The sequence below is a fragment of the Maniola hyperantus genome, chromosome 15 (assembly GCF_902806685.2).
Source record: "Maniola hyperantus chromosome 15, iAphHyp1.2, whole genome shotgun sequence".
In the NCBI taxonomy this organism is placed as follows: domain Eukaryota; kingdom Metazoa; phylum Arthropoda; class Insecta; order Lepidoptera; family Nymphalidae; genus Maniola; species Maniola hyperantus.
Window position 1 is genome coordinate 14,449,382 of NC_048550.1, and position 25,100 is coordinate 14,474,481.

At 41.8% G+C, this 25,100-nt stretch overlaps 3 protein-coding genes across 3 annotated transcripts in view; all 3 read right to left on the bottom strand.

The window, feature by feature from the left end:
- Positions 1-2,886: 2,886 nt before the first annotated feature.
- LOC117989077 (lipase 1-like) lies at positions 2,887-4,086 on the bottom strand. The gene has a single exon (XM_034976380.2). It carries the CDS (start codon positions 4,081-4,083, stop codon positions 2,887-2,889), a length of 1,197 nt encoding a protein of 398 aa, XP_034832271.1. The 5' UTR covers positions 4,084-4,086.
- A 3,115-nt stretch (positions 4,087-7,201) lies between these two features.
- Positions 7,202-8,431, bottom strand: LOC117989079 (gastric triacylglycerol lipase-like). The gene has a single exon (XM_069503490.1). The coding sequence runs from the start codon at positions 8,429-8,431 to the stop codon at positions 7,202-7,204; it is 1,230 nt and encodes a 409-aa protein (XP_069359591.1).
- Positions 8,432-9,731: 1,300 nt separating this feature from the next.
- Positions 9,732-25,100, bottom strand: part of LOC117989081 (metabotropic glutamate receptor 2-like) — a 42,671-nt gene continuing 27,302 nt past the window's right edge. Inside the window, exons 7-17 of the mRNA XM_069503300.1 lie at positions 24,923-25,094; positions 22,380-22,486; positions 21,689-21,838; positions 21,367-21,500; positions 19,151-19,317; positions 18,596-18,754; positions 17,830-17,992; positions 15,816-16,029; positions 15,237-15,388; positions 11,052-11,229; positions 9,732-10,886 (exon numbers count right to left, since the gene is read on the bottom strand). Of these exons, the coding sequence (XP_069359401.1) occupies positions 10,657-10,886; positions 11,052-11,229; positions 15,237-15,388; positions 15,816-16,029; positions 17,830-17,992; positions 18,596-18,754; positions 19,151-19,317; positions 21,367-21,500; positions 21,689-21,838; positions 22,380-22,486; positions 24,923-25,094 (1,826 nt within the window). The 3' untranslated portion in view covers positions 9,732-10,656. The remainder of the gene's footprint in view (positions 10,887-11,051; positions 11,230-15,236; positions 15,389-15,815; positions 16,030-17,829; positions 17,993-18,595; positions 18,755-19,150; positions 19,318-21,366; positions 21,501-21,688; positions 21,839-22,379; positions 22,487-24,922; positions 25,095-25,100) is intronic.

Sequence of the window (25,100 nt, forward strand, 5' to 3'; positions counted from 1 at the left end):
AGTGAAAATCAAATATTCTGCACACAAAAGGGCTTAATTAAGAACTCACGGTAGAAAAGAGTAAGACTGGGGGCACACGATGCGTTGCGGCGCCGCACCGCAAAGATTTCACCGTATCAGCGGGCACACGAGCGGTGCGGGGCCGCAACGTTGTTATGTCGCTGCGGCGCCGTAGCAGCGTTGGACAGTGTCTTTCCTTGTGATGCATATAAACAAGTGAGCGGTGCCGCTGCGACGTCGCAACGCATTCACCCCTCCCCGCCTCGTCTCGGTGGTTGCGGCGGCGGTGCGACGCCGGAGTGCATCGTGTGACATGCCACAGATATTTCTATGTAAGACGACGCAGCGACACCGCACGCGCCGCCGCAACGAATCGTGTGCCCCCACTCTAATTCAAAAAATTTAGTTAACACTAAGCAGTCGCTAATGGGACTGTCTGATCCAGGTTTGCTTGCTAAGTAAGTACTTAGAATAAATAGAATAGAATCATTGTTTATTCAAATAAATTGTTAGAGGTGCTTTTGAATCGTTACAGTAATTTACCACTGGTTCGGAATGCAGTTCGGCGGGCGGTTGCTTTTTTCAAACGTTCAACGTGCCATAAGGCATAATATGAATAAATACGGACTACTGTGTCTCTCTTTATACTTTGTAAAGGTTACGTGTACAAAGGTACAAATACAGGATGTAACCAGAACGCTAGTAAAGACGAAGACAGGTGATGATACTGATGGTTACTGATATGATACCACAAAAGAAACGTGGAGAAAATATTAAAAAATCCTATATTTTGTAAAATTTCACGATAATGCAAATAAAACATCTGAATGACGTTAGAGGTCAACGAATGTTGCGTAAGTAGGCCACTAGGAGTCAAAGCCACGTCGTAGGCCGAGCATTGACCTTAGTTTTGTACGCTATTCGATTTGGAAAATCCTAAATCACTAAAACTACAAAATGCGGCAAATGGTTACTAGTATTGGATTGTGTTTAGATAGTCATCATCATGAACAACCCATCGCCGGCTCACTACAGAGGACGGGTCTCCTCTCAGAGAGAAGGGCTTTGGCCATAGTCTACCACGCTGGCCATGTGCGGATTGGTAAACTTCACACACCTTTGAGAACATTATGGAAGACTCTCAGGCATGCAGGTTTCCTCGCGATGTTTTCCTTCACCGTTAAATCACGTGATATTTAATTAATTAAAACGCACATAACTCCGAAAAGTTAGAGGTGCGTGCCCGGGATCGAACCCCCAACCTCCCTTTAGAAGGCGGACGTCCTAACCACTAGGCTATCACAGCTTCGATAGTACGATAACAATAACGCTAAGTTTTTGCTAGCGTTCTGGTTACACCCTGTATGTTTCAAATTCTATACGAAACGTTGAATCGGCACTAATTAAATATGAGCAGTCGAAGAATTCAAATATACTTGACAGCAAAATGTACAAGTTGCTTTGAAAATTATTCAAATGAAAATCTAACGAATAGGTATTTGGGTTTCGTTTTCCAATAATTCAAAACATCTTTAAGTTTGTGTTAATTAATTATAATGAGTAACATAATGTTTATTTGTTTTTCTTACGCTGGCCATACACGATCAAGTTTACTGGAGACTGCTTCAAGTCCGCTGCAAACTTGACCGACCAACTTGATCGTGTATGACCAGCGTTAGTTATGTAGTTGCCTTCTTTAATAAATTCAATTAGAATCATCACCGTTGCGTGACAATTTAAGACCCAAGACCCTATTAGGGCCTAGTTTTCAAGTACCTACTTCTTAACGTATTTTTATATTATTGAAGTGTTCTTCTTACCACAGCTAATTTTATTTGAGAAAGCACGAACAATATGACTTCAGATAAAAATAACTTGAGAGGCACTTGGTGTTTTATTATTATTTGGTTTGTCTTCCCACGCGCGCCGCTCTTCCAGTTCTGTCACAAATAATACCTATTGCCTCTTTCATATTATGTTTCTAAAATATATCAAATGATAAATTAAGTTATTATTGAAGGTATTCTGCAAGGCAGAATATTGGATTTATAATTTCTTCTATTTATACCTATCTCTAGTTCGCGACTTGCGAGTGAAAATGCCTACACTAGATGATGTATGCGGCTTCGCGCACGTAGATTTAGATTTCGAAAAATCCCGCGGGATTTCCTTGATTTTCTGGGATAAAATATAGCCATGTCCGTCCACAGGATGCCAACTATCTCACCAAATTTCGTCCAAATCGGTTAAATGGACAGACCCGTAAAATCTCGTGGGAACTCTGATTTTCCAGTAAAAAAAGTAGGTAGCTTATGTCAGCCCCCGGGTTGCAAACTATCTCTGTAAAATATTTCGTCAAAATCGGTCAGATGGCTCGTGAAAATCTAGCAAGCAGACAGACGCACTGTGATATCGCATTTTTAATATAAGTATCGATTTACTTTTGATTTACTGAAAATATTTTTAGTGGGGTTAAAAGTTTTTAGAAGTTGAAAATAATACATGGACGACATAAGGTTCAAAAAGAATAAAACTAACAAATGCATTAAAAAAAGTACTACGTGCATGTCTTCTTATCTTTTCTTTAATCATTATGTAGGTAAAATACAATGAATTTGTTTCTAGTTTACTTGTTAGTTATCATAATACGAAGGTGACTTGTATTTCTTAATAACTAAGGTGCCTATCCACTGGACCTGGAGTGGAAAGAGCGTGAAGATTAATTTCGTAAATTTTAGCCGTGGACTATACCTATGCAGAGCTGGGTAATGGAGGAAGTGACTGCTGCCGCCGTCCTCAGCTCACTCTCTGCTCCACTCCGCTTCGTGCACATATTATATAATACGCTCCTTCAGTAGACAGGCGCCCTTACAGCTAGATCAGCTTCTACAAGGGGTTGTAACGGTCTAGCATGATGTCTATGAACGGATACAAGTAATAAGACACGGTTTGGCCCCACACGTAGTCTACGTGGTTGCAGATCAAGCGGGGACTCAGCAGGTAGTACACCACATTCGGCAGCTGGCCCCTCAGCAGCTGCACGTCAGCTAGAGAGGAGAACCCGTCATTGGCGGCGGTGTACAGAGCTATCGGCATCGTGACTCGAGCCAACTGGTACACTGGAGGCTCCGAGGAGTTGTACATCTTTTGATTGATTTCGCTGCCGTGATCGTATTGCGCGAACGTCTTCCTGTACCCCACTTGCAAGTAATGCAACAGACTCACGATGGAACTCCCTCCGGGGTAATGTGGAGCGAGGTTCTGGAAGAACTCCGGTTCCAACTCCGTAGGATCGGAACCCACTAGAGGATACAACAAGCCATAGGCACATATCGTGTAACCGATAACTGGTACGGAACACAGCGTATGGGCAATCCTGCCTAACGCGGTGGTGTCTCCGAGTAACTCGTGTAAACCGAGATCTTTGACTAGTGTAGTAATAATCGGTGTCAATTTAATGATGGTAGCTACAGGTAGGGGGGTGTTGTGCACGTACGCCATGGGGGCGAGCGATATCAACACGTTGATCTTCGAGTTGTACTCTGGTTTTTCTGAGCCTAGTACGTAGTATATAGTATTACCCTGGGAGTGCCCGATGGCGGTTAAATTGTTTGCCCCGGTCTCGTTCAGCACCAGGTCGATGATAGCCGGGAGGTCGTAGACCCCCATCTCGTGGAAGGTAAAGTTCCAGAATGCGGGGTCGGTGTCGGGGTCGAGGTGCTGGTGCCGTCTGGTGTATCTGTTGCCTCTGGTGTTGGCCAGCCATACGTCGTAGCCCCTGTCGGCGAGAGTGATCGGGAGGGAGGTATACCCTCTGATCAAGAAGGTATCCGTGGAGTCCATGAGACCGTGGGTGCATAATATCGGAGGACGTTTACCTTTGCCCGGGAGCCGGTAGACAGCGAGAATGTAACCATCTTCGGTGGCCACATTGTATTGTATTGGCGGGTGTCCATATTTTGTGGCGAGTCCTATAGAGTCTAATGCTGCATCTTCAGGAAACTCTTCAGCGGATATGTAACCAATCTGCTGCGTGGTGCAGATGACTGTCACGGTTAACCAGAGCGAAAGTGATGTCCACATGGTTGCAAGATTTCGTTACATATGTGTTTTTCAACTGGTGATAGCTAATGATAATAATATATTCGAGAATTTCATGCGCGAGGTTGACTCACACGCTGTTGGTTCCGTATTGTTTCCTTTACATCACCACCAAATCTTTCTTCTATTATTTTAATTAACACGTATCAGAGAAGAAGGAGAAAAGTTGTAAGTTCATTGATAGAATGGAGAACTTGATTCTGTATGTGAGTTTTCACTTTTTCAACAGGCAATTTTAAAACACTTGACACATCGATATTCCATCTCACGCCGTGCCTTTGATGTAAAATATGTCACGGCCAAAAGAAGCCGAGTTACCTAGTGCTTAAAACATCAGCCTTCCAGTCGAAGAATCCAAGGTTTGATCCCGGGCACGCACCATGCAGTCAAGGGCATGCTTATTTAGTTTTGAGTCGGCAAATGTGAACCCCAAAAAATACTTTTCATTATATTATGGTGATTGCCAAAGTACCTAAGTCACATTATCTTGTCACGCTCAAATTACTTAATAAACAAAAGGCAGATGGTAAGCTTAAAACAAACACACATACGCTTTTCGAAACACTTGTGTAATCTTTAAAGTTAAAACAACAATTATTATTAATACAATGTGATAAAAATTACAATCTTCAAAACCATTTCAATTTGTGAACCCCAAAAAATGCGTTGTAACCATTGACTTGTATATTACTTCGTATGGACAGGGCTATTGAACAAACAAAATGGCACCGACTCAATAGTGCTTTAGCACCAATGCAACCTCAGTGACGTCTGGATTTCAAACGGGTCGTAGTATCTAAGAGGTGGCGCTGATTTATTTGGTCCCAAAACCGTGAAAAATTTTGTTCGCTTGACCATATCTTCTCATTTATATCGATGGTTATAAATTCTTCGGACGTAGCACTTCGTATAATTATGATAGAACTTCACGTACAGGTAAGTTCGTTTAATCATTAATTATGATTGTGATACTTTGACGAAGCATGATAGGCATGATAGTTGCTTTGTGACTCCTAATCTTATCACGTTTGTTGTTACCTACCTACTAGGTACTTGGGTTCAAATTCAACTATCAATATAAAAATATTTACTTTATCTCTAGGATTACTTTTACTGATGCTAAAGTTTTTCTTTTGTTTCATTTGAAACTTTCCTTTTGTGATAACTGATAAGAGTACACCTTTATTATGCTTGTAGATGTAGAGCTAATACAACCAAGATAAGCATAAAAACGTCCGTTTCTTTTCTAAGTAAATTGATCTCACAGCCGTACTCAGAGTCGCTTAGTCGTTACTTAAGTTTAGTTAAAACAAGACAGATTTATGTGAGAGATAATAGCTCTGGCTCGTTTAACTCAATCTTAAGTAACGATTAAGCGACTCTCAGTGCGGCTGTCAGTTTTTGCTGTTGTTTTAAATTAAACAAAAAGTAGCTATGTCTAAGATAAAAAATACGCGTTATTGGAGGGGAGAGGGAAATTAATTTTCTTTAAAGAAAAACCGACCACGTGCGAGTTGGACTCGCGCACCGAGGGTTCCGTACTACAGTAGTATTTTTTCGACATTTTGAGCGGTAAATTAAAAACTATTAGGTATGCATAAAAATTAATAAAAATATGTTTTAGAATGTACAGATCAGACCCTTTCATATTATGATATCCCTCTTGGTACTAGACTTCTGGCGCTTTTAAAGTAAAATTCAAAAAACATCTTTTAAATATTCAAAAGTTACAGATTTAGTCAAAATTTATTTAATTTATTTATCTTACCAAACTTTACTTTCTCATCCACACCTTGCGAGCTATTTTATTTTATTTTATTTTTTCTTTATTATACTTACAAAAAAAAAAAAACTATCGTACAATTTTCCTATTCTTACAATTTACAACATCTATTTCAATGTATTATTTCTTATTTCTTCTTTTATGTCCTATATCACTTTAAATTTAAAAACTGTAAACACTTTTCATTTTATTTATCCATTTACTCGCCAACTTTATGTATTCTATGCCACTGACGTTTAGGTAATATTTAAAAGGCGGTCACTGAAAATCAGCGTTGGGGCAACTGGTACCTCAGATATTTGCTCTAGAGGTTTGTGTCTGAGGGGCCCGGCGTCTCAACACAAGCTGAGTGGCCTACCTGTTCGAGGTGTTGCACTGCTGTACAGGACGATATTGCCTACACCATGTACCACCTATATACCTCGAATAAACATTATTCTATTCTATTCTATTCTATTCTATTGGTATAGTTATCGTACTTTGAAAATTGAAAATACTAATTAGGTATGAAGACATTTTCATTTTTTAGGGGTCATTCCTTTACTTATGCTATAAGACTTACATACCTGCCAAATTTCATGATTTTAGCTCTACGGGAATTACCCTAAAAGTTTTCTTGACAGACACGACAGACAGACGGGCATACAGATAGACAACGAAGTGATCCTATAAGGGTTTCTTTTTCCTTTTGAGGTACGGCGCGCCCTAAAAAGCGTTTTTTAATGATAATAATCATTGAAAAGTACCTTCATCATCATCATCATCATCAACCAATAGACGTCCACTGCTGTAAAAATATGCTCCTGAAAAAAGCATATTACACAATTGAAGATTATCTCAATGATAAAAGAGCGTGGATTTGACCTGCAGCTCGTTCCAGCAACGCACATAATCTTGTACCTATATCAAATATTTGAAAAGAGCAATCGCCGAGTATCTTGCTGGTTCTTCTCGGTAGGAAAGGCATTCCGAACCAGTGGTAGATGCATCCGACCATTCGTAAGTACTTGTAAAAGTTTATACGAATAAAAAAGATTTTTATTTATTTATTTATTTACCAGAGTCTCTGCAATAACGACTATGTCATCGGCAAATCGAAGGTGAATGATGTACTCGCCGTTGATGTTAATGCCAAGTCCGTTCCAATCCAGAAGCTTAAAGATGTCCTCCAAAGCAGCGGTAAAGAGCTTCGGGGAGATTACGTCTCCCTGTCGAACTCCCCGCTGCAATTGGATTGGTCTCGTAGTCTGGTCCTGTATACGGACTGACATGGTGGCGTTTTTATACAAGCACTTCAGATATACCGTATAAAGTACCTTAGTTTTTATTTATTAAAGGACGTTCGTTGTATCGTCTCATCACTCGACTTATATCGGGGAACAGATAGTCAGGCATGTGCCTTCCCAAGACGCCGGCGTCTGCATGGTTGAACAGAGCGCGCCGATTGACTGTGTAGTCCACCACATTCGGCAGCTGGCTCCTCAGTGTCGCCACGTCCGGCAGCGTCGCCAGACGGTCGTTCCTTCCAACCAACAGAGCGAACGGCATAGTAGCCAGCGTCAGGTTATACGCCGGGGGAACTGGAGAGTTGTACACTAGAAGGTTCTGAGCAGTTCCATAATCGAACTGAGCAAAATCCTTTCTCGTCAGCTGCGACAAGTGCAAGATTTCCATCCAAGAAGTTCCCGCAGGAAAGTGATATATGAACACATTCACGAAAGATGCCTCCAGCTCCTTCTCGTCGAATCCAAATAAAGGGAAATATATAGTATTCAGACATAATTCATTGCCGATGATGGGATACGTACAATACGCTCGAACCAGTTTTGTGCTCGTGCTGTTATAACCTAAAAATTCTGTGATTTTCATATTGAGACTGTTGAATAATTGATCTATAAACGGTACGGCTTGCAAAATTGTTATTACTGGAGGCTTAGTATTTGTCAAGTGGCAAATCGGTGCCAGCGATATCATCACGTTTACCTTGGAGTTGTACTCCGGCCTGGTGGCGCCGAGGACGTAGAACAATAGATTCCCTCTGGAATGTCCTATAGCAGTTACGCTGGGTTTTTGTGTTTCATTTATGATTTTATCTATGATCGCGGGGAGATCGTAGTACCCCATTTCGTGAAAGCTGAAGTTCCAGTATGCTGCGTCGTTATCTGGATCGAGAGAGACGTGTCTTCTTGAGTACCTGTTGCCTCTCGAGTTTGCGAACCAGACGTCGTAGCCTTCGTTCGCTAGTGTCACTCCCACGGAGCCCTTGCCTCTTAGCAGCCAAACATCTGCAGCATCTGCTAAACCGTGAACGAGCAACACGGGGTATTTGCTTCTGCCAGGTATATGGAAGATGGTGAGGATGTACCCGTCGTCTGTGGTGACTTCGTGCTGTACAGCCTGCTGGCCGTGTCTGTTGGCGAGACCGTTAAAGTCCAGGTTGGCGTTTTCCGGTGGAGGTTCTATCGGAGGCAGCAACTGTGCATTATTGAAATGATTTTGGCATATTGTAATAAGTGCTATTAAGTACAAGTTTTGTATTACAACCATTGTTACCACAAAAATAGATGCTCGATCCTCCCTTATCCACGATAAAATGTTATTTATGTTAACGACTTGAATGTCTTGAGACTTTTATTCAAGAAACTTTTTTTATAAAGAACGTAAAATTACTTTTTAATTAAAATGAACATTTTGTATTATCGATCACCTACTTACGCTGGCTGTATATAAATTAACTATAAAACGTACCTACCTATGTATATTTTGCATACATTACAAAAGTGTCTCAATTATTTACCTATAGTGCGCAGTGATAGCCTAGTGGTAAAGACAACTCGGTCTTCTATTTGGAAGGTCGACGTTCGATCCCGGGCACGCACCTCCTTTTATATTCAATGACTGACTGACTGATTTATCAACTTACAGCTCAAACTACTGGAAGGCATGCAAATAGCTATTCTGACGCACACATCCGCTAAGAAAGGCTTTTTGAAAATTCAACCCCTAAGGGGATAAAATAGGGGTTTGAAATTTGTCTACGCGGACGGACTATTATAAATATCACCATCAACCAATCGCCGGCTCACTGAACAACACAGTATCCTCTCAGAGTGAGAATGGTTTTGGCTATAATCTACCACGCTGGCCAAGTGCCGATTGGCAGACTTCACACACATTTGAGAACATTATGGAGAACTCTCAGGCATGCAGGTATCCTTCGCCATAAGCAAGTGATATTTAATGAAATCGCACATGACTCCGATCAGGAGGTGGACGTCCTAACCACTAGGCTATCAGAGCTTTCAAAGTTTTAAGTTCAAAGCTGAGAACGTATCTATACTTAGCTACACCTAATCAGATTTGATTTCGACTGCCATCGCTGTGACCTTTCTGTGACTTCGACTGCCATCGCTGTGACCTTTCTGTGACTTCGACTGCCATCGCTGTGACCTTTCTGTGACTTCGACTGCCATCGCTGTGACCTTTCTGTGACTTCGACTGCCATCGCTGTGACCTTTCTGTGACTTCGACTGCCATCGCTGTGACCTTTCTGTGACTTCGACTGCCATCGCTGTGACCTTTCTGTGACTTCGACTGCCATCGCTGTGACCTTTCTGTGACATCGACAGCCATCGCTGTGACCTTTCTGTGACTTCAACAGCCATCGCTGTGACCTTTCTGTGACTTCGATTGCCATCGCTGTGACCTTTCTGTGACTTCGACTGCCATCGCTGTGACCTTTCTGTGACTCAACTTGACTTTTGAAAACGACCACTAACTATACTTACCAGGATTTTTGAATTAGTAAGTAAATGAAAATCAACGTATATTTTCATTAATATTTAATTTGAAAACAACTAACAATAACTTAAAAATTAGTATCACATAATTTTGTTCGATAATCTTCTCGACAAAATAATACTTAGTGTTCATTTGCGATGCACACACAGAATTCTTTTACACTTTACTAACACTTTGACAGCAATAACTGTAATGTCTTTTAGTTTAAGCTACGGCCACACCGGCGCGTTGTGGGCGCGGGCTGCGGGAGCGCCCACGACGCGAGTCTATACGTCATGAGAGGTGTCCGCCGCGCGGCTGACGTTCCCGCTTCCTAGTCGCTCTGGTCGCGCAGGATGATGCTTTTAGTTTGGACATCACAGTACTCACGATTACTTGGACTGTAAAAAGGTGTGTGATAGGTGACCTTTTGCACTAAAGAGAATACATTCATATTTTTATGAGAAAATATACTTCATATTTCGTTTATTTCTCTATAACTTTCATGAAATCGAAACACGTTATTCCCCTCTAATTTATTTTCCGCTCTCTCGGGCTTTCATTGCTTTGAATTAAGTTGTCACTTAGCATCTTAGGTTAATAAAAGAAATGCGTACTCATTCAGTTGTACAATATAAATTAAAATAACTAAAAGTAGCTCTTTTTTCATAATGTCTCCAAGGACACCGTTATATTCATTGGTGTAACATATTTAGTTAATACTCGAGTTGTTATTCTAAGCTAATACTGTTAACATACAATGGAACAGCATAAAATGGGACGCGTTTTGCAAGAACGCGTTATTCAAGGGGCGGACCAAAATTTCTTGAAAGGTCGGCAACACATTGGCGGTTCCTCTAGAGTCTGGCACTGCGAATGTGATTTCCGTATGCCGAACTGTCGAAGTGGATAACCGGTAGACTAATCATTGTCTTTGGGGATGCGTTTAGGTCTCACACCAGCACCGGCAGTCGCGGCGGCCTCGCAACGCGCTATAAGGCCGGCCGCGCTCCCACCACTGCCACCGCCACCCTCATCGCGGGCTCTGCCGTCGCCCTGCGCCTCAGCGCCGCGCCGCTCGGCTCCTCGAACCCTGGCAACCCTCCCAGCTCCGCCAACTTCTGAGGGTCCAGGCACAGACCATTGCGTTCGATGGCACCGTTCTTTGGAGTTGCGTTTAGGTCTTCCGTTTGGACTTGTCTGTCGGTTGACGTTGACCGTTCTGAAAAATATGGATATTTGAAATTTTTGACCAAATGAGTTGGGAGTAAATGAACTATGTTTTAAACTTGAGAGGGTTATGCCATCTTTTAGGAGGCTTAAAAGGCTTTATTTTTAAATCCAACAGGATAATTTGCAGAATATTCCGGGAGGTTAGCTTACTGACCAGTAGTGTCGAGAGTGGACAGGTCGGTGGAGGGCGTGTGGCGCGGCAGCGGCGCGGCGCCCACGATGGCGGCGCACACGGCGCCGGGGGCCGCGCCGCGTGCCGCGCGGTTGCGCCACTTGGACGGCAGCAGGTTGCCGCGCACGTTGCGCTCCGGCCGGATCAGGATTATGTACATCTACAACAAGGACATTTCACTTTGGTCGCGCAGGTTTGGATGATGCTTTATGTAACAGTATCTTATTCCCTCGATTTCGTCCGAGTAGACATGGGTGGAATTAAAAAAAACCGTTTATAGCGGATGTCTAGGTCATAATAGCTATCTGCATGCCAAATTTCAGCCCGATCCACCCAATTGAGTTGTGCGTTGATAGATCAGCCAGTCAGTCAGTCACCTTTTGCTTTTTTTATATACTTAGATTTCAAGCATACATTTTTCTGCAATGAATAGAGCAGAGAGTACCTATAATTATTATTATAAAGCAAGCATCACTACTCGCTGGTAAGTGGTACACACAAGCGAGGCAGACTCAGTGGCGCGCGCCTAATTGAAGACCTGCTAGGGTCGGCGCTACCGGGCCACTCGCCATGGTCTATGTGGTCGCGACACCAGTAAGTAGGTGGTAGCTTTCACTAAAAACAGAACTAGATGTATGGAACGCTGGAACGGAATCGTGTTCTATGAAGCTGTCAAATCTAGTATTACACTGGAGATTAAATTGTTGTAAGAACGAGTTGCACTCCGCATATAATAATATGTATTGTTAAAATTTAGGATTTTAAATAAATAAATTTTGTTATTATTATAACTTTTTTTTGTTTGAACTTTTGTACCGTCTAGTTCTAGTCTAGTTCTAGAACTTATTGTTCAGTTTACAGAGTTTGGATTCAGGTATTTATTTATATACCCTATATACCCATTATATATTTATTTATGTTGTAAATGCGAAAGTGTGTTCAATCACGCTGCAACTGAAGCAACGAATTGACATGGTTTTTTGCATGGATAAATATAGTTAAAGAGTAGGCTAGGCTAGTTGTATCCTGAAATTAAAGAGCTCCCACGGGACATTCAAAATCGTAAATCCCCGCGGGCAAAGTTGTGGGAATCAGCTAGTGCACGTGTGTTCGATTTATAATAACAGTTTTGTTATGCAATTCAAATAGTATGGAGCTGGCAGCTACCTTGGAAAAATAATTAGTTTGGCCATCCAAAGGGGTAATGCTGCCAGCATCTTGGGAACAATGCCTCGCTGCGGTTGTCTCGATGAGGTTTTAGATTTAATTTAATTTATTTTAAACTTTTAATTTAGATTTAAGTTTATTTAATAAAGTTGTGTAAATGTTTGCAGCCACGTAAGGTGACATAGCGTGTGGCTCGTCTGCGAATGCTCTTTGATCTTGCCGGGGTTTGTTTGTGCGGATTATGTCGATGCCGGATTACTTGCTATAGCCATAGTTTAGCAACCATACAGTTCAGAAAAAGAACGCGCTTGTGAAACGAGAGCGTACCTTTTTTTAGTTGTCTTACCTGTTAGATGCCTTATCATTTTTGCCTTTAAATAACATCTAAACTTGTACATGGCAAGAATGGAGGATATCACAAGGACAAGGAAGTAACGCCAAAAAAATTTTTCCCCATAATATTATGTTTTAGACATTAGCGTGGAAATAAAACTAAAACGTAATGAGAAACCTTAAAATCCTTATGTCTGATGATCGTGTAGGTACATTACAGTTAGTAAGTAATATTCAAATTTGATCTAGCTTAATTTTTTTAATATTTTTGAAAGTTTGAAGGTTGGAGTGCGCTTGACTATTCAAGTCATTTTTACATTTTAAGTTACAAAGTTAAATCATTTATTCAAATTGGGTACCATTGTCCACTTTTAGATTGTCAATGTAGAATTTGTAAGATGTACACAATTGTGGTGATAATTAATTACGTAAACGAGTCTTATTTCATGAGCACGTTTGATCAATATTCTTTGTCATTTGTCTGCGTTTATTTAATTTAAATCGTGATCGTGATTTGAATTTTTAAAATAATTTTCGCGTCGCATCTTCATGTTTCAGAACTGTATGGTCGCTAAACTGTGATATAATCTAATTTTATTCGAGAAGAGAGGTAGAAATAAATACGTGAAAGTTGCCCGTAGCCGTAGTGTCCCAGATAAATAAAACACTATGTATTTTAATGTATTACTCGACCTCGTTTACTGCTGTGTAAGTCCCGCAAATTGCTATTGCGCTGGAACCATGTCTCATTAACTTCGAAATGACGTCATTTTGACGTCAGCCGAAATAAAAATATACTCGAAACTTCTGTCTAGTGCTGAAGTCACTAGAATAGCGGCCACGCGAATTAGCAATTTGCGGGACTTATAGCATACATTTCGTTATGCTCTCTCTACACTCGTGCCACGGAAACCTGCGAAGGATGTAAAAAATTGTGTAGAAAGTTTCGCGACTTCGCTGTTTCCCGTCTGATCCTGGTTTTGTTGTCAACGTAAAAAGAAACTTGACTGCGAAAAGGTTACAAACTTTGCGAGTCTAGACTCTAGAGGGACATATTTTATTTCATGGTCTCGATCCATGAGATTGCGTAGATTGGGCTCAGGGCTCAGAAACTTTTTCTATTAATTTTAAATTCCTAACATCAACTATGTCGTCAATTAAGTTTTAGACGTAAAATTGTACAACATTAAAAAAGATATATATAAGTATACCTATACAGCAACTAAAAGTTATAAAACTAAATGTTCGTCTCTTACCTTACCAACCGCCAGCAGATCGTACAAATTTCCAATTATAAGCGTGACTCGCAACTGGTGACGTGTGGTATTCCACAGGGCTCAATATTAGGACCATTGCTCTTTCTAATATACGTAAATGATATAGTAAATTTAAATTTATCAGGGCACTTATCACTCTACGCAGATGAAACTTGTCTCTTCTATTTTGCACATTCTATTCACGAAGTTAAAACACAAGCACGAAAGGATCTAGATATATAAAATGAATGGTTTCTACATAATCTACTTACAATTAATACAACTAAAACATCTTACATGATTTTCAGTGCCAAAAACAAAAAAATACCTAATTACACACCACTCACAGGAGCATTACGAAAAGTCTCAAATTGCATTCCACCTAAAATCCGAACAATCATTTATAACGCCCTTGCTAAGTCACATTTAGAGTACCTGATAGAAATCTAGGGATCAGCTGCACAAACACACATCAACAGATTACAAAGAACCCAGAATAAACTAATAAAGACACTATTTCATTATAATTACCTAACACCAACTAAATACCTATATAGAAAGACTAGACTTCTTAACATAAAACAATTATTCACATACAACACATGTCTTCTCATTAAAAAAAATTACTAGTAAAACTGTACACACCAATATAACATTTAAACAAAAAACTATCAACTATAATCTTAGAAATAAAAGTAAATTACACATTTGGCAACCACGAACAAAAACCTACGGAACTAAAAATATAATGTGTGAGGGTGTACATATGTTCAATAGCTTACCTGAAGTGGTAAAACAGACTAAAACCATTGTTCAATTTAAGAATAGGCTAAAGAAATATGTTGCGGACAATATTGTTTAACTAGAAATTGTAATTTGCATAAAATTGAAAAAGTTAATAAGTTAGATAAACCATATTATAATTAGGTATAGACATAGTTAAGATAATATTATTATAGTAAAATTTAAAATTGAATTTGTAATGCATGCGTCTGTGTTAGTAGTTACTAAAATGTATATATAATTAATCTTAATGTAAGTGAACAGTACGTTCTTTTTGAGAATAAATTCTTTAAACCGAAATATTTTACTGATTTTTAATATAAAAGAGAAGGAGAACTTGGAAATGTTTCTGAAAATGCCTCCAGATATGGAATAGAGAGCTGAGAAATGAAGATGAAAGGATTTCACTAAATAGATTCACTAAACTTTGTTAAAATTTATTTATGTAAAAAAACTTAATCAATATAACAATCAGTATACGAACTACCAACAATTAAACAGTTATATTATAGAGATGATTAAAATAAAACAAATGATTAATTTAAAATGTTAATGATGTTAATATTTACGGAAGTAATAATGGTGATGAAAGAAATATAATTGTAAATTTCAACTATCTTGGATATACCTTAGGTGCAAATAAGCATGCCAGTGTGACGCTGGCACTCAGGGATATCGTGACTGCCATGCTGGTCACCCGCAGTGGCACGTGGCTCGCCGTGCCAAAGTACAATGGCACAAATGCCAGCCATATGACACATGTGGTGTACATAGTGAACCCTGGTACAAGACATATACGTATAAGAAACAGAAATCATATTTTTTTCGTCATTTTGCACGATAAATCAAAAACTATTATACATAATAATAAATAAAAATCTGTATTAGAACATAATTTTAAAGTCCTTCCATAATATGATACCCAACTTGGTATAGTTATCTTACTTTTAAAATTGAAAATAGTAATTATTTGTTCATTAACACATTTTTTTGTGTGTGATGTAACCACAAATCCAAGGTTTTCAGATTAATTCCTTTACTTGTGCTATAAGACGTAACTACCTACTAAATTTCATGATTATAGGTCAACAGGAAGTACCCTATAGGTTTTCTTGACAGAGACGACGGACAGACTGACAGACGACGAAGTGATCCTGTAAAGTGTAAAGGTTCGGAACTCTAAAAATGATGCAATTTCAACACATACCAATATGTTTACTTTCATTGAAGGCTTCTGGAATCTTCCTCGTCAACACAGCGTACACGGTGCAGATGACGATGAGCACGACCGGGTAGAAGAAAGCGATGGTGTAGGACGCGTCCACGTACGAGTCACACACCAGCATGTTGTCCTCTCTGCTCGGGTGGTGGTGGATCGCTCGCGCTGGCGATGCCAGTTGCCACACCACTACGATCACTACCTACAAATTGTGCTGAAGCTTAAACTATTCATTCGTTAAAATCCTCTTTTTTCTACAACCGCACCGCGCGCCACCGTAAGGAATTTCACCTTCACCATCTGGGTGTCTGGTGCACTTCGACCGTCCGCTGTGCCAGATCCTTCTTTCTTTAAGTGCTGGAACGATCTACCACCGCCGTTAAAATCGTCAATATCTCTTGAAACTTTTAAAACTAAATTAAAAACTTATCTTCTTATACAACAAAAAATTACAAGTTAAAATTAATTACTTAATCATTTCATACTATTCGGATCAGCACCTATCGTTTCAGCACTTATGTCACATATTATATTGCACTTATTGTTTTTACAATCATCATTTATAATAATTCCGTTATACCTCTTCTCATATTTATTTTATTTATTTTTTTATTTTTTTATGTACGGTCTTAGTTTTCTTATATTGTTTGTCTTTTTTTTTTAGTTACTTGTTCAAACCTTAGTTTAGTTGTTTGCGTATTTTATTTTTATAATATACTGTACTAGGTAAATCGTCCGTGACTTCACTTGTTAAGGCTCCCACTGAAAACCAGCGCTGCAGCTTGCTGCAGCATGATGCTGAGTGGGAGACCTATATTTGGTCACACATACTTGTATATATATAGGTATTATTTTTTATTATTATATTTTTTTGTTATTAGTTTAATTATGTAGATTAACTTAATTAGCTTTTAAGGTTTATTGTAGTAGGTATTGTGATCAAATAAAAGTTTTCTTTCTTTCTTTCTTCTTTCTTTCCACGCACGTGCAAACTGTGGAACCAACTCCCATCGGCGGTGTCCCCACTAGATTACAACATGGGGTTATTCAAGGGGTGGTGGTTATCCAACAAATTCCTAAAAGGCCGGCAACGCATCGGCGGTTCCTCTGGTGCTGCAAATGTTCATGGGCGGCGGTAATCACTTAACATCAGGTGACTCGCCTGCTCGTTTGCTCACTATATCTATTAAAAATAAAAATAAAAACATCTTAAAGAAACCTGCATGCCTGAAAGTTCTCCATAATGATCTCAAAGGTATGTGAAGTCTGCCAATCTGCTGTTGCCCAGCGTGGTGAACTACGCCCAAACCATTCTTATTTTAAGATGATGATAATGATGATAATGATGATTCTTACTTAAATGCCCTGAGTCCCAAACTAGAAAGCACAAAATAAAAACTTACGAAAATTAATTATCTAATTGTAATTAATTGGTTATTCGAAAATAATATTTGGTCCGTAAACATGGCTTCAAAGCAAATTAAGTACGACATTGTTATTAACATTTAATTACTGAAGGACGAGCGATACAGACAAACTATCCAACCTAATTGAGAACTCGATTAAGTTTGTAATTGAAGCCGGTATTTCATAAAATTGTGGCTCAAACTCCGTTAGGGGCAAAACTTTTTAAAATTCTTTCTTGGTGAATTTATAATACCTATATGTATTTTTTTCTCTCATATATTCATTTTTCTCATTTTTATCATATTTAAAAAAACGACAAACAATAAAATAACAGAAACAACAAAAAATTAAAGTAACAGAACCAACAGAAAATAAAATAAAATTAATAACAGAAATATTAAATAACAGAAACATAAAGTAACAGAAACAAGAAAAGGCATATGTATTATTATTAAAGTGCCACCTACAAAAATTTTAAGTTTATAACTTATGCGATTTATTATGTGTATTGATAGAGAATATCTGCTAGTAGAAAATATATGACGAGTCCTTTCTCAAAATGTATGCATTTATATACCTACATGTTGTTTAATACCTGAATGGACACTAAGATGGTGCAGATGAGAAGCTGTGACTTGGGCGAGATGAGCGAGGGTCGGCGAGCGGAATGTTTGCTCGCGTCGAAGATCCGCGCGATCCTGTTCGTCTTGGTCAGAAGTGCGGCGTACACCACTGTGAAGCAAAACCCCGTGCCGAACCTAAAACAGCCGTTCTATTTATAAAGGTGACCTTATCAAATTAAATGACTCACCAGTTGCACAAGAGCCGCAAAAAGCTGTAAGAGCCGCAAAAGAACTTAAGAGCCTCAAGAGCCGCAAAAAGTCGTAAGAGCCGCAAAAGAAGAGTAGGTATGTGACAGAACAGGGAATGTGCTAATTAGAGGCCTCGTGTTTGTTGTAATTGCAAAATTCTGTAGAAATGGGTCACGAATTGATGTTGTAGTGACAATAACCAGCGCCAAATAGATAATTAATTCAATAATTAGTAGGTGATTTATTGAAACATCCTAATAGAAATGAGGCCACGTTAATTAACGGAGGTCAAATTATTTCCGATGTAGACAATACATTATTAGTGTTCTTTAGGCACTGAAAATAAGTTTCAAGTTTCGTGAATAAATAAAATTAATTACTAAATACCTTAGGTACTGATTTGCTAATATCGTAACAAAAAAACAATCAAGATAAAAACAAAATCTACACTTTTGATATAAAATTCGACAGATTTATCTAAATATATTTTTTTGTTGTTGTTCTCTTGATTCTCCTTCTATAGTTGGAAAGAGTTGTGAAGTAAGTAACCTTTGAACAGCGCACAGGAAGTCGGTGGGGCGGAACACCAGCGCGAAGGTGACGAGGTAGCACATGAGGATCCCGGCGAGCAGCACGAACGACAGCTCGCGCCCGCTCGCGCGCACCACCGGCGTGCTGCAGCGTGCCACCCACACGCCTCCCACCAACCTGCAACATTGCACTGTTCTGCAATTGTGCTTGGTATTGTTCAAGTACATCCAATAGGTCCAATATTGTTAGGTCCAATTCCGAGAAAAAAGTTAGCTGCCGAATCCAACTCGGCCGGGCAGCGACCAGCATTCGGGAAGCTTCGAGATATCTTCTCGTCCGAAATTCCTCAATCCTCAATGTTTGAAGAGCAAAGTTTTCAAACAGTGTATAACAAAATAAAGCCAGGTTGGGGCCGCGTAGGTCAGGCGAGAGGGAATGGATGCAGGCTCCTAGACTCTTTGTTTGGTTTGGGGGGGAGGGGGGGGGGGGGCGAGTTGAGCACTGACCGGACTGCCGCTTACGCACACGATGTGTTTAATTGTGGGGGAGGGAGATGTCTTCAGTCAGACTTACGTAGTGAGCAGGATGCCGGCGGCGGAGAAGGCCATGGCGCCGATGGCAGCGGGCGAGGTGGCGCGCAGGTACAGCTCGGGGACGGGCGCGCACCGCGTGCGGCGCGCGTCGGGCAGAGTGCCGCGTGCGCACTCCACGCACGCCGTCGCCGACACCGGCGAGCGGATCTGTGCACGCAACCACTGCATATATCTAAAAACTGATATCTAGCTATCTATCTATCTATCAGTGATGGGAAAATGCATTTCTAGATGCTGACAGATAAGCAGATCAAATCTTTTTGTGTTACAATATAATTAGCGAGCAATCGAGCGAGGTCTCTTGATATTAAGTGATTCTCGCCGCCCATGATCATTTGCAGCACCAGAGAAACTGCTAATGCATGACTGGCTTTTCAAGAATTTAGTGATCAGCCCCTTGAATAACTTCATGTTAAATAAAATAGAAACGCCACTGCAGGAAAATGTTCCACAAATTACCACAAAGTCTGGCACAACGGGTGGTCGAAGTATGCCAGAGAACCAGTGTAAAAGAGCCTATATTGTATTTTAAAAAACACAACGCTCACCACACAAAGTGTTGAAGCATTGGTGAATACGCATTCTTATACCCCTTTAGATTTTTGTAATCATCTATCATCATCAGTGTGTTCTTCCCATCTTCACCTATGGTGCTGAAACGTGGACACTGACAAACGGCCTTGTTCACTAATTTGAAGTCGCTCAGTGAGCTATGGAGAGGGCTATGTTAGGAGTTTCCCTGAGGGATAAGATTCGAAATGCGGAGATCCGCAGGAGAACCAAGGTCACTGACATAGCCCAAACTATTAGCAAGCTGAAGTGGCAGTAGGCAGGTCATGCCTGTCGTAGAGGCGATGGCCGTTGGAGCCGCAAAATCCTTGCAGTGTGGGATGCCCTCCAGCACGATGTACCGATGATATGACGAGGCCGTCGGGAAGTGGCTGGAGGAGGAAGGCTGAGGACCGGGTGTGGTGGCGCTCTTTAGGGAAGGCCTATGTCCAACATTGGATGTCCACAGGCTGATAATGATGATGATGATGAATCATCGAAAGAATAGAAACTGTCAAGATGCGTAGGTATCATAATTATTCAACGCATTATTACCTACCGAATCAAATCAGATGAAAATCAATTTTCCTTCGAGCACAAATTCTTAGAGAAGAATAAAATTCAATAAAATACCTGTGTATGAACAATATTTTTTATATCAAAATATTATGTTGACGTTGGAACAGAATATTGTGTTTCCAAACGAAGTCATGTCGTGTTTGAACGCAATACTGAAGCTCTACTGGAAATTCGATTCCAATTTTGGCGGAATGTGTTTTATTGGGTCCATACTTCGGCTCATATGAACACCCAAAAGGCTTTCAACGTATGTTTCCAAACAATAATGTCTAAAAATAGGATTTGTTGTTTTTAGATTCCAATTTAGGTTCACCACAGTACAAACCACAGTTTAGTTTATAGCATAAAAACTACATTGTATGACGATTGTATGCTTTTCATCAATATTAAAATCAACTTGCATCCATGTTTTTCAAATTGTGCTTTAAAATGCAATTCAAAAGACTGAAAAATTTCTTGAGCTCCGAAACTAAAGAATTGTCACTCATAACTTTCTTGTGACATTTCCCAACAATGTTTTGATGACCATCCTGGCACAATGCGCTCCTGCCCCATACTCCTTGTAGTCACCAAGTTCTTTGCTGGTAGTTCGGTAGGAAACTAGGAACGAACGGCATTTTAAACAAGTGGTAGATTATTTTGACGAATCAAAAGAACTAGAGAAAGTTTATTTGAATAAAAAGTCTTTTAAGTCTATTCCTTTAAGGTTATAGCAATCTTTCATTCAATTTCTGCCAGGAGCAATTTAAGAATTTAAATCTTAAATTAATGCAAAAATCTTTTGTAAAAGTCGTAGGTATGTCCAGCAGTAGATGTCTATCAATAGAGCCAATGATGAAGACGACAATAATTTGTAGCTGATCTGGTTTGATGTGAGGTATTAACTATGGTTAGTTACTACCTGCAGCTGTACTGCTGCCAGGTCCAATTGCAGTCGAGGGCTAACTTGTCATTCACAAAAAATATATACTTGCTAAGCTCCGTATCGCGCTCTCCTATGAAAGAGGAGTATTTGCCTTTCAATGGGCTATGGGACGTTGAACAGAGAGAAAGAGAGAGAGACATCACCTCATACTGCGTGCAGTTGAAGCAGTGCCAGCAGCAGCTCTCTCCCTCCACGTACTGCTTGGCCTGTCCCAGCTCGCACTCCGCGCTGCAAACCGACTCTGGGTGATGAGGCTCGTCCCATTTAAACTGGATCTCTGTTGGCAAGACAGACATGTTAGCTTGGAGGCCTGACGCCATTGTTCCACATTTGCAGTGTAACGATGCGACCTATGATTTTCTGTCACTCTCACACGCTAAAGACTACGTAATCAGCAAAACTGTCACGAGTCCCCAAGTCAGAATAGGAAAATTACGCCTAAAGTTAAGTAATCAAGTGGTATACCGTCCATATCGAGCTGCAGTTCCCCGTCGAGGTACTGGCCCACTTTGACCCAGCGGTACACTCCCAACGCCACCTGCTTGAAGTGCAGGATGTTGTAGCGCGCCGGCCCGTCCCCGAACACGTCGAAGTGGAACTCGTCACCGCTGAGACCTGGAAGTTTTGTTTTTCTTTATTCACATACAAGTTAGCAATCTCAGCTGGTGGTACAGTCTAAGATGGAAGTGGGCTATTTTTCGAAACGAGTGATTCGATCATGTTAATGGCCTGTTCGGCCTCCTCTGACCTCTAAACTCTTGGAGCTTTGTGCGTTTTCTCTCATCATCTCATCAAGCTCTCATTGAGAGACGTATGGAGTACGCCAAGCGAAATATGCTGTCAGGTCCGGGATCGAACCCTCGACCTCTCTAATAGGAGAACGACGTCTTAACCACAAAATTATCGCCGCTATGATACTTACTACAGCGTAAATTCATACATTGTGGCCTTGACCTTTGAGGACGAGTTTTCTCCTACCTATTCGAATAGTTGATTGGACTACTAAGGAAAAAAATTTAAATTGAATGGTTTCGCCAACCAGACCACCCTTGTGACCGCAAGATATCTGTCTAGACGTGTTCGTCGATCGCCTGTCTGCTGTAGCTATCTCTCTAGGCTATGGTGCTATTAGAATACTAGGTAATACAAAAGTGACCTATAAACCGCACTTGTCGCAGGTACCGCAGCAGCGTGGGCCCGCTCACCGGCCGCATCGCATCGCACAGGCCTGCGTGCGCGCCGCACAGCTCTCTGTGCATGTCGCTGCAACATCAAACACACTTAGCACAAGAAAGGTCATGCAGTTAAATCTCTTGGCTGCAATAACTCAACTGTCAAGAAATTTGAAAGTTTATATACAATAAAAAGGAAAAGCTGACTGACTGACTGATCTGTCAACGCACAGTTCAAAATGTTGGACGAATCGGGCCTTAAAATTTGGCATGTAGATAGTAGATGGCTATTATGGTGCAAGCGTCCGGTAAGAAAGGATTTTTGAAAATTCAACCCCTAAGAAGGTGAAAAAAGGTTTGGTGATTGGTGTAGTCCACGCAGACGAAGTTTCGTGGAATATAATTCGAAAATAATTCATCAGAAGTACCTACCTATTACTTTTGATTAAATAGATTGATCAAAAGTATCCAAACAAAACTTCAAAACTTTTCGCTGGAACAAAATGATCATCATTAAGTAATTCAAAGTCAGAAGTTCGCGAGGGAAGTTCGGAATGAAGCGAGCATAATTATGAGGGCGAGTGGAACAAAGAGGGCAATTGGCGAGCAATGCAAGCCGGCGACTTCCGTAGCGAAAGGTCTTTGTGGTGTAGTCCATTTAAAACACTAAAAAGTAAAAACACTCAGATAATCCAGCGTGGAGCCGATATTTAATAACTATTTATGCAAAAGCACTGTTAACTTATATTATATTTTTAGTTTTTGACCAACCTCTTATAGTCAAAAGTGTTTCAGATTCATTTTGATTATAAATAGTTTTGACCGCAAAAGAGTTCATGTAACATCAACATCATCCTCTTTATGAAAATTTTGAGCGAAATAAGAAAGCTTTTGCTCAGTAGAACATACCAACTTTGCTAACACAGTTACAATCAATAACTAGGACCATAAAGTCGTGGACAAAACTTGTTCGTTACAAGGACAAATCGGCAGACAACTTGGTCGCTACTTGCTAGTGGCTGGAGCCGCTTACATTGTTATTACGCAAGAAGAGCCTTTGTTTGTGTAGACTCGGTAGTTGGACGGCGGCCAACTCGGGCTTTGTAGATTTATTGTCAGATGCATGGCGGCCGGCGGGCTATGGGCTGCTCTATTGCTTTCTAACTTTCATTTTCCTCAATTCATTTGGCGATCACGGCCTAGTTCTGTAACAGGCGTTACCCCCGTTCCCACTTGTCGTTTGTCGGAGTTGTCCTCGGACAGCTGCTCACTGCCCGCGCACGGCGGGAACTGCGCGTCGAGCCTCGCGCGCGGACTGCCCGCGTAGCGACAGCGGAACTGCTCCTCCCAGAACTCTGTACTGACAGTCACTTACCGGATAGCATACACGAATGCCCACACCGCGTCGGCCACGAACTGCAGCTGCGCCTCGAACTCCGTGTTGTCCTCGGACAGCTGCTCACTGCCCGCGCACGGCGGGTACTGCGCGTTGTGCCTCGCGCGCGGACTGCCCGCGTAGCGACAGCGGAACTGCTCCTCCCAGAACTCTGTACTGACAGTCACTTACCGGATAGCATACACGAATGCCCACACCGCGTCGGCCACGAACTGCAGCTGCGCCTCGAACTCCGTGTTGTCCTCGGACAGCTGCTCACTGCCCGCGCACGGCGGGAACTGCGCGTTGTGCCTCGCGCGCGGACTGCCCGCGTAGCGACAGCGGAACTGCTCCTCCCAGAACTCTGTACTGACAGTCACTTACCGGATAGCATACACGAATGCCCACACCGCGTCGGCCACGAACTGCAGCTGCGCCTCGAACTCCGTGTTGTCCTCGGACAGCTGCTCACTGCCCGCGCACGGCGGGTACTGCGCGTTGTGCCTCGCGCGCGGACTGCCCGCGTAGCGACAGCGGAACTGCTCCTCCCAGAACTCTGTACTGACAGTCACTTACCGGATAGCATACACGAATGCCCACACCGCGTCGGCCACGAACTGCAGCTGCGCCTCGAACTCCGTGTTGTCCTCGGACAGCTGCTCACTGCCCGCGCACGGCGGGAACTGCGCGTTGTGCCTCGCGCGCGGACTGCCCGCGTAGCGACAGCGGAACTGCTCCTCCCAGAACTCTGTACTGACAGTCACTTACCGGATAGCATACACGAATGCCCACACCGCGTCGGCCACGAACTGCAGCTGCGCCTCGAACTCCGTGTTGTCCTCGGACAGCTGCTCACTGCCCGCGCACGGCGGGAACTGCGCGTTGTGCCTCGCGCGCGGACTGCCCGCGTAGCGACAGCGGAACTGCTCCTCCCAGAACTCTGTACTGACAGTCACTTACCGGATAGCATACACGAATGCCCACACCGCGTCGGCCACGAACTGCAGCTGCGCCTCGAACTCCGTGTTGTCCTCGGACAGCTGCTCACTGCCCGCGCACGGCGGGAACTGCGCGTTGTGCCTCGCGCGCGGACTGCCCGCGTAGCGACAGCGGAACTGCTCCTCCCAGAACTCTGTACTGACAGTCACTTACCGGATAGCATACACGAATGCCCACACCGCGTCGGCCACGAACTGCAGCTGCGCCTCGAACTCCGTGTTGTCCTCGGACAGCTGCTCACTGCCCGCGCACGGCGGGTACTGCGCGTTGTGCCTCGCGCGCGGACTGCCCGCGTAGCGACAGCGGAACTGCTCCTCCCAGAACTCTGTAC

What these genes read in the sequence shown, in the direction of transcription:
- LOC117989077 (XM_034976380.2), bottom strand. Translation starts at nt 4,083, where the DNA reads ATGTGGACATCACTTTCGCTCTGGTTAACCGTGACAGTCATCTGCACC.
- LOC117989079 (XM_069503490.1), bottom strand. Translation starts at nt 8,431, where the DNA reads ATGGTTGTAATACAAAACTTGTACTTAATAGCACTTATTACAATATGC.